Source organism: Drosophila hydei, unplaced genomic scaffold, assembly GCF_003285905.1.
Source record: "Drosophila hydei strain 15085-1641.00,03,60 unplaced genomic scaffold, DhydRS2 tig00000143-arrow-arrow-pilon, whole genome shotgun sequence".
NCBI lineage: Eukaryota > Metazoa > Arthropoda > Insecta > Diptera > Drosophilidae > Drosophila > Drosophila hydei.
The window spans coordinates 1-17,052 of record NW_022045677.1 but is presented as its reverse complement, the minus strand read 5'-3'; the positions used below and the strand labels follow the sequence as shown (position 1 = coordinate 17,052).

Genomic DNA, 17,052 nt, shown 5'->3' with positions numbered 1-17,052 from the left:
TTGGAAAAGTTTTAGGCTTTTCTTCTCATTTTCATTTGACCAAAACGGCTTTTTAGCATTCAGCATTATAATTAATTTTAAAAATTATCATAATTTCAATTAGATTTTAGGTTTTATATATATTATATTATATGTATATGTATATAATGCAAAAATCGCTCGTAATTTAAAGAAATCTTCTTAGGCGGTAGACTAAATTGTTGCTAAAGGTTTTTTGTTTTTGTTTGCTTTATATATTTATGTTGTATAAGAAGAAGCTACATTCAAAAATTGTCTTGTATCCAAAAATGTTTGCTGTTATTTTTAACTCTGTTTAACTTTCTTTTTCATTTCGGTGTAATTTGTTTTTTTTTTTGTTTTTGTATAATATATGTTATATTATTTCTTAGGAAAAAACTTCGTTTTGGTGTTCTTTTTTCTGTTTTTGTTGTTGTTGTTGTTGTCTTTCCTTCTACATTAGACAAACGAGCGTCTATTAGTTGCCATATATATATATTATATATAGTGTATCGAGCCAATTAATCAATCAATAGCTCGTAGTGCACCGATCCAATTCTGTCCTTGCGATCATGCTTTATGTTGCGTGCCCAGGCTTTGCACTCCACATTGATGATAATTCCGCCTGGTCGAAGTCGAGTAGATATTAAGATATAGATACATATATATATATATATATATATAGTTTACTTACTCTTGGGACGCTCAAAGTGAACTGCGACAAGTGGGCTCAGATAGCCCTCAGAGTTTTGATAGGGATAGAAATAACCGGGAAAGCCGCGTATCGGATAGTATTTGACGACGCCAATATTCTCCTGATCGGCAGGGTTCTCGCCCTCGCAGGAAACCCAAATCGTGTTTAGCTAAATTTGCATATAAAAGATATTTATTTAATATAATTTTTGAAATATTTATAATGCTATTACTTAATTATTATTATTGCTATGCAAGAGATGATCATAAATATCAATCAATTATTATATCAATCAATTAATAATTTGTAATTTGTGTTCTTCATTCTCCTTTCTAATATAGAATTCAATTCTGATTCCTACCTTGATCGGATCGGTCTTCTCTAATTCAGATATATAGGTCTTCAGAGTGCTGGGCATCTCTTTGGGCAAGTTCTGCGAGCTGTTGTAGAACTCGGGCCTCCAGTCGTAGATCTTGTTCAGCTTGAGGAAAATGCATGGCGAACTCTTGTGGTAACTGTAGTTGTTCTCCTTGGTGCAGGGTGCCCAGGTCTTGATGTCCACATCGCACACCTGACCTCTCGGTGGGGGCTGGTTGTAGTCGCAGTTGTAGATGTTCTGACCACGTCCCGGTGTCAAGCCGGGCACCTTGTACACTGAGCGAAAAATAGAAAGTATCAAGTGAGCATAGGAATTTACAAAGTGATAAATTATCGAAATATGAGAAAGAAATTATTATAATAGGAAACCGTTTCATGATATCTTAAAAAAATTGTTACACCTCATTAAAGTTTGCCTTTAATCTTAAGACTTAGTTCTTGATCTAACAGCCTCTATAACCGAACCGTTTGGTGTGAATTTTTATCGCTCATCTTTAATCTTTGGATCTTAACTTCTTAACTGACCTTAGATATTGCCTAATTTTAGATAGTTAGGGATATGGTAGACATAATACCATATCCCTGACCTAAGTGTATGCCATCATCTAGCTATTTGTTCGATATGTTCTTAGCATAGTAACGACCCCAATTTCTATACCACAAACTAAGGAAAACCCCTAAGCATAAACCATGTGCTTGTTGTCTCGGTAAAAAGTCGATATTCTTTTTATTTTTTTATTTTTTTATTTTAATTAAAATAAATGCTAAACAAGTTGCGTGTTGTCAACCACCTCATTCAAAAGTACCCTAGCAACAGCAATAAGAAAGCAGTTCATGGCCATTTGTAACATTAACTGGCAACATGCGAGACCTATTTAACAACGTATAGAGCCTTACCTGCCAGGAATTCATCAAGAGAGTCCGTCCAATGTTTATAGTTCTCAGGCAGAGTGCCCTTGTACCAGATCAAAGTGCTCTCCACGTTGTCAACGGGCGGCAGTGGACGAAAGCCGAGACCTGATTAAAATAGTCAAATATATCAGATAAATGATATATATATATATATATACATATATGTATTGCACTTACCTGGATTTGTGCCAATAATGGAGCTCTCCAATTTCCATTTGGGTATGCGTGGGTCCAGAGTTAGAAAGAAGGCCCACATGCATATGGCCACCAATGCGGCGAGCACGCCATAGAAAATTATATAGAATATGCCGATCTTAGCTATATGATAACGAGAAAAAGAGAGTGAGATACATAATTAGTTAATCATATTAAAGCAAATCGAATTAGAGTCATATAAAAATTAAATTAAAGATTGATTCATAAAGACACAAGAAATGTCGCCCCTTCAATTGAGCTGATTAAATTAGGCACTTAACAACGCGCGACTCAACTGAACCAAAAGGCGACAATGGGTTAGACTCTTAATTGATAAAGCGCGGAGTCTGAGCGCCAACTCTTTAAACTGAGCAATTCGTAACAAGTGATCGGTATAAGAACGCACTGCTGCTGGCAGCACTTAACCAGAGACTGCCTCAGCGCTGTGAATCATAAACAATATAAGATCCAAGTCCAAGTATAAGACACGTAAGCGAAGATTTCAAGAGCGCGTAATCGATTGGGCAAGTGCCGAGAGCTCTCTCTGTCTCTCTCTTCACTGATCTTGCGCTCACGCACACATTGATACGGCGCGTCGTGCACATAACCTCAAATTGACCAATATCTTAGCTCAGAGGGAGAGACTGGAAGTGGCTGTGAGAGTGAAGTTGTGTTTGGCATTGAGTGAGATTGTATAAGAGTAGAAGAGGTAAGTTGTTTGTGGAAAGAGAGGCTTAAGTTTGTTTTGAGTAGATAAATATATATATAAAAATAAAGTAAAAAAATAAAAATAAATTGTAATTATTATTAAATATATTTTTAAAATAATAAATAAATAACTTATAAGTAAACAAATGATATATTCTATATTATAATATAAATAAAGTATATATATAAAACAAAAATTATATACATATATTAAATAATTAAAAAGAATTATTCCAAGTAAAGTATATGTAAAAAGAAAAATTGTAGCTTTTTAAACTAAATTAAATTAAAATGTGTTCAATTGAAAATGGATCAATTATGTATAAAAGTAAGCTAAATAATAAATAATATAAATATAAATTTAATATAATATAATTTGTTACATAACCATTTCTATTATATAATAATATCATATGTATGTAAGACATAATGCCAATATTATATATCTTTAAACTATTAAACTATAATTTTAATCCACAATAAGCATTTAATTATTTTGTAATGCATTTTGACTTGATTAAAGAAAGCATTTCCCTTATAACATTCAGTAATTCATAGACTTAATATGCACATGCACACATATGATTTATATGATATCATCTATCTGTTACGTCATAATTTTACTGCCTTTTCTACATCCTTTCTCATGCAATTTTCACACTGTTTGCTGAAATTTGACATTTGAAGCTGCTAATTTGGTTATTGGCCTGAGAATTATGTTTGATGGTTATCTCAGCCGGATTTGTCAGTCAGACATTTACCGTCATGTTATTTTAGCACCTGTCCAATGAATATGTAACACAACTATGCTACATCTAACATGTTGAAAGTATGTCAGAGCTGGCGCCAGGTGGCAACGCCGACAAGGCAGGTGTAAAATTAACGACATATAATTACAATTTTTTGCAATCATAAAAAATGTAAGGAAAGAAAAAATAACTTTATTTTTCGCGTGTACCATAAACTAGCCGAATGATTTATTCATGGGGTATACCTATTTAAATAGGTATTTTACTAGCTGAAAGTCACGTCCTGTCATAGATTTAAAGTGATCATATATTTAAGTTAATAAGTAATCTAAGAAATCAATTAATTAATCAGCTGGAAGTTCCATTCATTTCCAATTCGATGAATATATATCTGTATATATATATAAAGCTCCCGCATTACTTACCCCATGAGGCGCGATCTCTGCCCATAACCGTGCCCTTTTCGGAATTATATAGAAATTTTCCGAAATGGAACGGTTCGGGCTTACGTAGATTTTGCATGTCATCGTACGTCTCCGAATGTGGCATTGGAACGGGTTTCGACATTTTGGTGGGTTTTTAAATTTATTTGTGATTTTTTTAACTTTTAAATTTATTGTTACTTCAAAAATGAAGTAAAGTTACGTCAATAAATAATTAAATATAAATATATAGCAAGTTTTTAAGTTAATGAACTATAAATTACGTTGAACCTGGAGAATTTTTCCAATTTTAGAATTATTGGAATTATTATAGAATTGCTTAATATTTGTATAAGTTAGAAAGGCACTCTCTTTATTTATATTTCTATTTATTGTTAATATTTGTTTTTATTTCAATTATTTTTATTTCTTTACTGTATATATATATTTTTATTAAATTTAATTAATTAAAATATTTAAAAACCATAATTATTTATTAATTTTTAACAGATATTTTTTAGTTTATATATTTTTTTAATTTCGTATTTATACTCTATATAGATATATATATTTTTTTAGATTTTAGTAATTATTTTGATGTTTTTGCATGATTAAATTTCGTTTAAAAATTTTGTATTCTTATTGATTTATTTTTTATGATTTTCACACAGATTTTCTAGTTAGTTTTCCGCTGTTTGTATACACACATTTTGATGATTTACTCATAACCTTTTTTTCGGCTCTTTTTCACATACTTTACAACTTTTCTACACTTATTCGCATTTTTCCACACGCTCTCTCGGTCTCCCCACTCTCTTGCTCTCGCTCTCGCTCTCTGTTTTGTTTTGCTTCCCCATTAAGTTCTGTACACTCGTTCCCGAAACTTTCGGCAGCAGCAGCAACAACAACAAATGCAAACTTTGGCGCCTTTTTGTCCTGGCCATAATATCTACCCCTGAATATTCGTGTCAGCCCTTAGCACATTTTCCAATGCGAGTTCAAAAGCCGCAGCGCCGCTTGGCTGTCGGCAGCTACCTACGCGTATCTGTCAGATACAACTGCCAAGTATCTTCTAGCTTGGCCTTAACTGAGTGCAACAGATAAACCAGAGACAGAGAGTGGGAGAGGGAGAGGGAGAGAGGGGAAGGGAGGTAAGCAGGCCTAAAAGAAGAAAAACTAAAGGCCGTCTGACTGTCTGACTGTCTGGTTGACTGACTGTCGCCTGCCGTGTCGCGTATTATGTATCTTCTTTGCTTTCCAATGACGCCTAGGCCTTGACCATCAGATACATTTGTATCTTTATTCTTTTTGCCCATATTGCTTGGTGTTTATGTTATTTTGCCTATGCATAATTGCTTTTAATGCAAAACAAAATGCGACTCGCACACCAACTCACAGATACACACACACACATGTGCTTGTATTTGAATTTTGTATCTCTTAGCTGTTGTCTTGAGTTTGAGTTTTTTGAGTGGTTTCGCTCTTAAAGCCGTCGACACAACCACACCTTATTGTAGCAGCTACTTTAATAACTGCGTTAAATGCGTGCCTATGACTCTGTGTATGTGTGTGTGCGTGTGTGTGTTGGTGTGTGTGCCTTTTGGGCGTGACAAAACGAGCTGCAGCTGAATGAAACATATTCTTAAAAATAGAAGTAATTTTCAATTAGAGTCAGAAAAAGAGCGAAACACAACAATAACAAACTTCAAACACACACACTCACACACTCGCACACTCGTGCACACAGCCATTTGTACAACACCTTCTTTCCAGGCAGTTGAAGACAACACAACACAAATATCGTACACGTTTTATGACACGCACACAACCAGGCTCAGAATGCAGCTCGAAGCAATGCTTCGACTTCTTCTCAGCTTCCGCTGAGATTATTTACTTTTCGTTTTATTTATATATTTTATTTATTTTATATTTTATAAGTTTCCCCGCTTGGCTTTCGACCGGTGCCCGCTAACGGAACGTTTCGTCGACGCTCAAAACAAATTCCAGACTGAAAACTGAAACTGAAGTCTGGCCATAGAGCAGCCCGCCAAACAGCTCAGCGCACAGACTTGGCTTGGCCTCTGAGTTCCGTTTGTTCGCGTCGAGTTGAGTTAAGTTCGTTGCGGCTGGAACGCAACAGACAGCGCCTCTGCCGCGCGCTCTTCCGTTCTCTCTCTCACCACTCGCTCTCCGCGCTCTCTTGAGTCGAATCTGCTTCGCTTTCGTTGAGTTTGTTTTGAGTGCAAAACGTTTTTTTGGCGGCATTTACATTTTCGAGTGTGTTTTGGGTTTGGGCCGTGCCCAGCCTTGTAATTGATGTTGCATGGTTGTTGTTGTTGCTGCTGCTGCTGCGGTTGTTGTTGTCGTTGCAGTTGTTTTAATTAGGCGCATGCAACGTAAATTATGGTTGTTTAGCCGCTGCAGATGCCGTTGTACATTTTGCGCAAATTGTCGAGCGCCGAGTGAGTGCTACACTGAGCGAAATTAAAATATTGCTTACGCTCATCGAGCTCCATTTAAGAATTGTGCTACTTGGGTATGATTCATAGGGAGCTAGGCATGATTCATCAGCTGCAACAGCTTTGCATTAGCATTTCCAATTTATTTATTAAATGTGGTTTTCCATTTCATCGAAATGAAAGTTCCCAGTGTGTGTGTGTGAACAAACTTCACTAAATTCTTTCGAGTGTAAACAAATAATTGACTCAGTTTCTTAGCAAGGAATTTCATATTAGCGTGTATAAGATGCCAGTTTCTTAGTATAAGAGTGGACTGTGCTAAGCTATATACCTATATATACTATACTATCGATTTGCACTGTCTAATTTCTTACAGTGCATATGCATATATTTTATGCACTTAAATGCTGTCGTTTCGTGTCCAAGTTCTAAATACATTAGTCAAATGCAAATGCACCGTTAACTGCAGCCTGCAGTAGTCGCATTGTTTACAATTATTGTTGTTGCAGTAGCAGCAGCAGCAGCAGCTGTTGCATGCCTTGTGGCCCTGATGCCAATTTGCAGAGCCCCTCATCAAATGCACTCAAATCAATTGAGTGCTTTAATCTTAACTCTTATACGCACACTCTTATACACACACAAGCACTTGCGCTGTCTGTCTCTCTCACTATTGTTGTTGTTGGCTAATAACCGTTAACATTGCATGATCGCTGCTTACACTTGTATTTATACAGTGAGGGCAGCCCTAACAGCATCATCTTTCATGCTATTAGCTTAATACTTAATGGGAAGGAACTTTCAAGGTATAAGAGACAAGCAATGTCCTTGGCTAGACCAATCACAGCTGGAGTCTGACAAGGTTGTACCCAACATTTTACACTTTGTTTATGGGAACAGCCAATGGAACCCTTATAGAGACCTATGCAGATGACATCGCCATCCTATCGCTTGGATGGATTTTAAGATATAAATACTGTCGGTCGGGCTCACTCACTAGTTAAGGTTTAGAGCTAAAGGCAGTATAGAGTTAGAGTTCATAAAAAACTTTACTTATACTAGCAAGGGTTTTGAGTATCGTTGAGTCAGTTTGAAGCGACTCGGAAGAGAGAGAGAGAGAGAGCGGGAGAGGGAGATACCGAATGAGTGACCGCATTAACCAGTTTGCCTAAAACTCCATTCAGCTCTGTTGCTTTCCAGTGCCGCTTGCCGCTTGCCGCTTACCACTTGCCACTAGGGGTTGTTGGCACTTGGCTAAGGGTTGTTTTTCTCGTAAAATGCGGCTTTTACTACGCATTGACTCCTTTTTTTTTGTTGTATTTTGTATTTTTTTTTTTGCAAAGGCGGCAAATATTTGCGTATGGTATATGAGTGGGGCTATGGCAGGAAGACAAAAATGAGGTTGAGTGCGTAAGAGTGTGTGTGTGCGTGTGCGTGTGGAATGTGTGACAAGCTCCAGATTTGAATATTCCCATACATGCTATAAATTGTTGTTTTTCTGCTCTATTTTTATAAAATATTTAAGAGCTCGCGTCGAGGCTAGGAGCAGAATGACGTGTTCCAATTAGCAAGTACTCAAACCACAATATCGTGTACATGCCGGCTCTACTTAGCGAGGACACAGCGACAGCGGGAGAGACAGAGAGTGAGAGAGAGAGCGAGTGGAATGGTTGGGGTGGTAGGTTGTACCGACTATTGTCTGCTGTATTGAATAGGGGATTCGCTGTTGGCTCTGACTGACAGCCATCCATTTGGCATAATGGATAGCGTTTCCCTGAGTGACACCCAAGTGGCCTATGGCTCAGGGCCCACTGCCCATGGCTAAAACACTAAACGTTTTCCTTGAATGGAGAAAACAGCTTTTTGCATTGTTGCAGCCTGTTGCTATAATGTGTCCAAGCTGTCCATCAGATATCTGAGCTACAAACAATGCGATTCTATTTCACAATCTCTTAATGCACTTGATTCAACATACATCGAAGTAATTGTTTAATATTTCAATAGATACTATTTATACACATTTATGGATGGCTTGTAACTGTAGCCCATGCATAAGTTAAGCAGCTTATAAGAAGAATGTGGAATGTATCTTAAAGATAACTCTATTTGTCTAGCATAGCTGCAATACTTCGACTCGAGTTTTTGATTCAAATTTATTTATAATAATTTAAAATTAAATTTTAAATTTTAAATTAAAATTATTATTTGTATCTTTGGTAATATTATTAACAATTAAAGAGCACAGACTCCATGGACTTCTTTGCTTAATTCTAAGCATTTCGATTGGGTATCCAGGGAAAATATTTGTGGATAACAAAAAATTATCTTGCAAAATCTATTCATCATATAGGATTTTCAATTTTAATAATTTAATAATAATAATAATATTTAGAATTCAATATTAAATATTCTTCACAACATATATGGAAAAACATATAATAATTTAATGTAAAAATAATAAAAAAAAATAAATAAAAGTAAAAGCAGAAGTATATTTTAATTATTGATTGATTGGCTGATTATAAAAATAATCGAGGTTTACTACTGTTATATATGATATTTCTAGCTCCTAATTAAAATTCTTTTTTACTGTTTTATTCTCCTAGACTATTTTGCTTATTTCTAACAATTTATTTTAACTTTAAAATATATTGACTAATGGAAGATGAAATTATGTACTTTAAAATTTAATTAATTATATAATATTATTTAATATTATTAATTTATATTATTATTCAATTTAAAATGCACACATTTTTTGAGTACTAAAAATTTTATATTTATAAAGAAAAATTAAATAATTTAATTTAGAATTTTGTTTTATTTTATTTTGAAATTAAATTATTTTCTCATTTATTTGCTCAAGTTTATTTATTCAATTTTTATTTATTTCTTTTTTGCTTTAATTTTTTTGCAATTGCATTATTAATTTTGCCCTAATTGTTATTTGATTTAAATTGAGATTTAATTTTGCGCAAATGTAATTTTAAATTTGTAGTCAATGTCATCAGCAAAAAAACCGAATTTTTCCTATGCCTCAGCTATGAGTTGCTGCGGCTGCTGCTGTGGCAGTTCCATGGTGCATGCTGTGATTGCATAATGACATAATTGACCGGCATATTGGTCGAGTGTACCCTATGTTACACACAGACACACATGTATGTGTGTGTGTCCGCCAAAGGTCAAAGAGAACAAACACAGATGAGAGCAGAAGTGAAAAGTGCCAAAGCAATAAAACGAGCCGCAGTCACTGCCTGCGATACTCATACTAAAAGCATAATACACACACACATACACACACATATACGTATGTGTGTGTCGCGCTAATGCGGCGACAAAAGACTTTGATTAAATCCACAACTGGCACAGCTTGACATTTATCAAGATTTACGCGCAGCGCGCTTTACGTAACTGCAAAAATCCAGAAAAATTCTGGAGCACTGCAGGACGAGTGCACTTACCCCAGCTCTCGATAGTCCTGCCGAAATACGAGCTATCCTCGTCGTCGTAGATCATCTGCTTGAAGGACTTATTCTTGGGCATCTCCGGCGGCCGCGAGTAATACTGTTGAAAGCCCATCGATGCAGTCCTCGGTTATAGTTGGCATTTTCCTGCGCTTTGCCACGACGGAATATCCTTATCGCGTCTGAGTGCGTGATGATTTGTATATCCTATATATATAGCTGTGTGTATATATGTATATATATATATTCCTTTGGCTGTTGCTCTCGGCTGGGGCACGCGCTCGCACGGCAACTGATCGACACTTCCCGTTCTAGAAATTGAACTCACTGAGTCGACAGCTCGTGCCATAAGCCAATCCAATCCAATCCAAGTCCAAAAAACTCGCAGAGCTGCGTCGTCGACGTCTGCGTTTCAAGTCGCAGGCGTTGATCATCATCAGCATATCATCATCATCATAATCATCGCCATCGCCATGATCATTATTATCCCAAAGCACGATCATCGTGTTGCTCACTGAATAAAGTATATTCTTGTCTCTCGCTTTGACACACTGGCTGCAGGGCGCGGGGACGTTTCGACAGCGCAGACAGATTTTCTTCTGCTGGCGTCGACGTTGGCGTCGCCGTTGCCGTTGATGTTGGCGTCGCTGCCAACTTCTCATATGCAAATTGTGCGACGTGTTGAAAAGCAACAACAGCAACAGCAACAGCAACAACAGTGTCGGTCTTAATCAAGATACATTCAGATTTACATTTGCATTTAGATCATTCACAGTTTTCAGTGATATAATATACATATATATAATGATATATATATATACATATATATATATATATATAAGAGAAGATTTAAATTACACTTTTTAAGCATATATTCATAATATTAAATTATCAAATATATTTCCCAATCGCGATCAGTCGTTCGACCTGTAAAGACGTGAATTCGAACAGCCTTCGCTTAAGCTCTACTGCTGCAGAGTTCTAAAAATAGAACTTTGCGGTGCATTCTTCAACGCAACAGCAACAAAAACCGCACACGCAGCGTTTTCTTATCGCTTGCTTCCGCGTAACTCAATTGCTTTAATTGCAATTTACGAAATTTCGTCGCTTGGCGCGAGTGCGCCTGCACTCAAAAGCACAATCCGCGATGACATCTAATGTCAATAACCTCGCTACAGCTTGTAAAGGTAAATGCAGAAATGCAAGCCCAGCTTAACGTTTGTGATGGCAATAGGCAAGCCTCCATCATGCCAATAAACTCAAAAATAGATATCGCCTCCGTGCAAGGCATCACTAACAACAAAAACACGAAACGTAAACAGCCAAATTCACCAAAAACCATCAAGAAAAGGCTCATCTTCGACGAACCAAGCACCAGCAATGCAGCATTAATATCAGAAAAATCGATTTTCACTGCTCGTAGAAGAAGATGAAGACTACAGCGAATCACCTGTAGCTCCAGAAGCCCCAGTATTGACCGACCAGCAAACTACTCCGAAACCTCGTCCGCCCCCCATATGGTGTCCAAACATCAAGTCTGTGGCCCTACTTCAAACAGATAATAGATAAAGTAATTGATGCTAAATCATACGTAATTAAGCCAAAGAAGAATAACATAGGTGTATTAACCCAATGCAGTGAGGACTATCGCAGAGTTATAGACCACTTTACTAAGCTGGAATTGGAGTTCCACTGCTACCGCTTAAGGAGGACAAACCATATAGAGTCGTGTTCAAAGGGCTTCACTCCAGCACTGATACAACACTAATTAAAAAGGAATTGGAAACCAAAGGCCACACAATTACAAATGTGCACAACCCACTGAGCCGTATGGACAAAACACCGCTAAATATATTTTTTGTTTGACGTGGCTCAGGCCCCCAACAACAAAGAAATTTTGGAATTCGAGGTGTCTGCAGGCAACGCTGCCACAGTGGAACTGCCAAGAAGATACAACGACCTGACACAATGCCATCGCTGTCAAGAATTTGGACACACACAACGCTACTGGCCACAAAGCTCCCAGATGTGTGCGTTGCGCCGGGAAACACGCATCCAAAGACTGCACCCGCGAAAAGGACCAGGCACCAACTTGTGTGCACTGTGAGTTACAGCACCCAGCCAACTATAAGGGCTGCCAAGTATACAAGCGGTTTGCGCAAATTGCAATCCCCAGCACAAAAAAGGAGTCCCACACAAACACCGTCTACGGGTCCGAGTACTGCTTCCGAAATTACAAGGCCCCGGAGCATTACCCAAGCCACGAGCTTTGCAACGCCCCTATTAGTGGTGTTTCTTACGCACAGGCCGCTAGAGGTGGACCGTCAAATAAGAATACCACCAAGTGACACTTTGTTCACTGAAATGCTTCAGCAACAACCAACGTCAGTTTGACGCAATTAATGCCGAGCTCAAAGCGATGCGAGAAGTACAATCCCAACAAGCAACCATGCTAAACAGTTAATGCCATCATAACCAAGCTTGCCTACAAATAATGGCTTTACGTGTGGGTATCTGGAACGCCAATGGCCTGAGAAACAAGACTCAGGAACTGGCTGCGTTTCTCTCACAAGAAAACATAGATATAATGTTAATAACAGAAACTCATGAGTGCCCCACTACACAAATTTTCGGATACGAACACTATCAGGCTCATGGTGAAGGAGCAAACTGCTTTGGTGGATCCTCATCCTCATACGAGCACAATACCGCATACACCTTTACTGCCAATATTTTGCCAACCGCAAACAATGCAGGTCTCACCAGCCATCACCTGCCTACGTCTATTGGAGCGATCGAAGTTGCGTCAATTTATCTTCCGCCAAACACTGGTCTGTGTGATCATTCACATGGAACAGGTTCTAGGCCAAAGGTTGAATAGACCCTCATCGGCGGCGACTGGAATGGATGGCAACCCATTTTGGGGAAGCAATAGTGCGAATCGTCGCGGAGAAGTCATATTTGAGGCGATTCAAAACTTACAATTCAGCATATGGCGACTGGAGCCCCCACCCGTTACCCAATTAATGGGACACAGGCCCTCGGCAAATCGACTTCGCTGTCTACAAAGGCATCTGTGACCGGCAATTGACCATGAAGAATCCTTGGACCTATCCTCTGACCACCTGCCACTAATAGTCACAATCCACGCGCAGCCACAGCCCTTGCCCATTAGGAAACAACTACTGCCAGCAGGATCAGATTTAGGAGTCTTTAGGCGCGAGCTCCATTACTCTTTGCACATAGAAATGGAACTTAACACTCCTGAAGACGTGGACTACGCAGCAAACAAACTGCAGGAAGAGAATAGTCAAAGCTGCGCACCAAGCCGCCCCACCATCTTGCCAAACAAGACAACAAGTCTCCGTACAACATCCCCCTCACCTTGGAGGCCCAACACCTACTAATACACAAAAGATGGGCCAGGAGACGCTGGTTAAGATTACGCACGCCTGATGCCAAATCCATGTACAACGAAGCCACGAGGCATCTTAAAGCTGCTCTCGCCCTGCTTCAAAAGAGGTGTATCAGCGATGCGCTGGTACGAGCTGAATCGCCCCACTGACGCAGAGTTTCAATTATGGAAATTTACAAGAAAGCTCAAACGGCAGCAATACGGACGTCATCCCATTCGGAGCATTTCTGGTTCCTGGCACATTGGAGACGAAGCTCAAGCTGAGGCTTTTGCAAACCACCTTCAAGACCAATTCACGCCGGTGATTACCGCAGAGGCCTCAGAAATCGAAGCAACAGAAGACATCGTTCTCTCGCCCCTCCCAGCTGAAGACCAAGATAACGGGATGTACAAAAGAAGAGGTTCTTGAACACATCAGAAGAGTGAAGGCAAAAAAATACCCTGGATATGATCTAATAAACGGCAGAGTCCTTAGAGCACTGCCTGACTCCACCATAGACTAAATAACTATGGTGTACAACGCCATGCTCCGCATCCGGCACTTTCCAGCCTGCTGGAAGCGCGCCGTGATTGTGATGATTCCTAAGCCTGGCAAACCCGTGGGAGAAATTGAGTCGTACAGACCAATTAGCCTGTTGCCAGTACTCTCCAAAATATTCGAAAGAATATTTCTGGAACGAGTACTGACACATCTGGGACGCCAGGAGGCCATTCCAAACCATCAGTTTGGCTTCAGGAGACAGCATGGAACACCGGAACAGGTTCACAGAGTTGTGCACCATATCCTTGGAGCCTTTGAAGAAAAGATGTACTGCTCTGCCGTCTTTTTAGACATCAAACAGGCGTTTGATCGAGTTTGGCACCTGGGACTGCTGCAGAAAGTGAGGACCACCCTTCCAGCCCCATTTTTCGCGTTGCTATCCTCATACCTTATTGGAAGAACCTTCCAAGTGTCAAGGGGGCAAACAGTATCCTTGACTAGACCAATTATGGCTGGAGTACCACAGGGTAGTGTTCTAGGCCCAACACTTTATACTTTATTCACAGGAGATATGCCAACTCCCGAGCCAAATATAGGAAGTACAGATGCAGTACTCATAGCGACCTATGCAGATGACACCGCCATCTTATCACGTCACGTATCTGCGCAAGAAGCTTCAGACTCACTACAAAAATATCTGGACTCTTTCGGACGCTGGGCAAAACGGTGGTGTATCACCATTAATGCACAAAAGTCTGTACATACTACCTTCGCCACTAGAAGAGGAGATTGCCCAAGCGTTGCATTGGGGCCCACTATTCCCAAAGCCTCAAAAGTAAAGTACCTTGGTATCACTCTTGACAGAAGGCTGACTTTTAAAGCGCACATAAGTCAAGTAACCTCAAAATGCAAAAGCCAGCTAAAAACCCTCGACTGGATGCTGAGAGCTTCAAGCAAGTTGTCTTACAGCAGCAAGGCCGCCATCTACAAGGCAATAGTTGTCCCAAACTTCGTATATGGTATCTCTCTATGGGGCTCCTCGGCGAAGACTACAAGGAACAAAATTCAGACCCTGCAGAATAAAGCACTACGCAGATGGACTGGAGCCAGCTGGTTTGTAAGAAACTCAGTCTTACATAGGGATTTAGCAATTCCCACAGTTGCTGAACTCATTGGGCGACACAGTTCAAGATACGCGGACAGACTTGCAGCGCATCCTAACCATCTCGCAAGCAACCTGGCTATAAACAACAATAGGCGAAGACTGAAGAGATTGCATCCTCTAGACAATATTAGAACTAATTAAGATAGTAGCTACAAGTGCAGAATAATTGGCATATCTGCCCTCCCATTAGTTAAGGTTTAGAGCTAAATGCGCTATAGAGTCTAAGACAATAAGCTGCAACAAAATAAGAAATAAAAACGAAAAAAAAAAAAAAAAAAAAAAATATATTTCCCAATTTTATTTTTATTTTTTTTAAAAACATTCATAATTTTATATTACTAAATATATATAATGTTTTTAAAGAAAATAAAAAAAAATGGGAATATTTTTTGATAATTTAATATTATGAAAAGATGCCTAAAAAGTGTAATTTAAATCTTTTCTTTTATATATTTTTAGATAAACGAGGTCTGTTTCACAAGTATCGCAAATAACTAATTTACTTATTCATGCATAACAATTTTGTGCCCTTGTAACTGATTCCTGGATATTATAGACGATAGCTTCGCTGTCGACTTCTTCTCCTCAATCGTAGCAAATTGTCAGGCTGACATGGTCCTCTTCAGTTTCAGTTTCGGTTGCACAGTAGGCCAGGTCTGGTCCTGCTTTTGGCCAAGGCTTTGCTGCAGATTCTTTGCTTCATTTTAGAATAATACAAAAAGCAAACAAAAATCTACTGAAACTTGTCGACATAGACAGGACTAAGAGCACCCACATAGCACAACAAATGAAATGAAATTTGAATATACATAACACTTTTTGAACACACCTGACGTATACGCAACTATTTATAACAAAAATGCTATAATATAAAAATTAGCTTAATTTAAGCACAATTAAGCCTCGCACTAATTAATGACGCCAAACCCATTCTTGACTCACACTTGGATCTTTTGAAAATCTTTTCTAATCTGACAATCTTTTAATAAGCAAAGATAAAAAATAAAATAAAGCGATCTTCTACAGTTTTGTTAAAAATAAATCATTTGAATAAGTTAAGTTAAGTTAAGTTCAATGTCAGTTAATCAAGACTTAGACTAGGACAAGTCTGTGTGAAGAGCCTAAGCAATGTCCGTTTCCAGTGCTAGGCAAGTGTCTATATATATAGACAGTATAATTGCCAAAGCTAGCTGAACTAAGGCTGCACTACTTGACTATATTCTATACTATATTCCTATATCTATCCAATATACCAATCTATAATCATATATATTTTGCACACATGTTTATGCCTGATATCTTCTGCATACTTCAAGAGCTAATACGCCCAGTGCAGCTACTTCCGTGCAGAGTAGACGCACAGACAGACGCTCATTGTAATATACCCCATTAGTCAAATACTCTATATAGTATATACCAGCTATAGTATAGGAATAATACCCAACAGTTCACTGAGAAGTGGCCAAACACGCGCGTGACACAATTTCGCCTAATTGAATTTGAAGACACTGATTATGCTCAGTGTACATATGTCTGCTGCCAGATATATATATATATAGCGTACAGACATCCATGAGAAACCTGAAACCAAGTGAAGCAATTAAAATGGAAAAGATTCACGGTTTATCGGCTCTAATTGCCAGATGAAATATGATTTCCTTTGACACTGAGCGCACTTTCAGTTGCTGCACAGCGACTGAGGCTACCTTCGGCTGTAGCCAAGCTCAATTTGTTGCTATTACTACTACTATTATTATTATTTGTGCTCGTTCAAGTCAGCAGTGCATATTGGCACCAGCTGAAAAGCTAGAGTCCAGGCAATTGGATTATCTATATATATTGAGAGTATTAGAGATTGAGCAGCTGATAAGATGTCAAGTTCTTTTATATAGTTACTATACTTACTATAAGTTACTTGTTCCACAGTTTGGAGGCAGCAAAAACTAGTTTCGCAGAATGATCACAGCTGCTCTAAAGAAGCACGGTCATTTGCAGATAAAACTTGCCTAGAAATAG

At 38.4% G+C, this 17,052-nt stretch overlaps 1 protein-coding gene across 1 annotated transcript; it reads right to left on the bottom strand.

Moving 5' to 3' along the window:
- Positions 1-210: 210 nt before the first annotated feature.
- Positions 211-10,292, bottom strand: LOC115482914 (sodium/potassium-transporting ATPase subunit beta-2-like). The gene is given in 7 exon segments (XM_030223162.1): positions 211-622; positions 692-860; positions 1,053-1,345; positions 1,967-2,086; positions 2,159-2,299; positions 9,973-10,087; positions 10,089-10,292. Coding segments are annotated over 7 exon segments (972 nt in total). The 5' UTR covers positions 10,119-10,292; the 3' UTR covers positions 211-518.
- Positions 10,293-17,052: the final 6,760 nt, after the last annotated feature.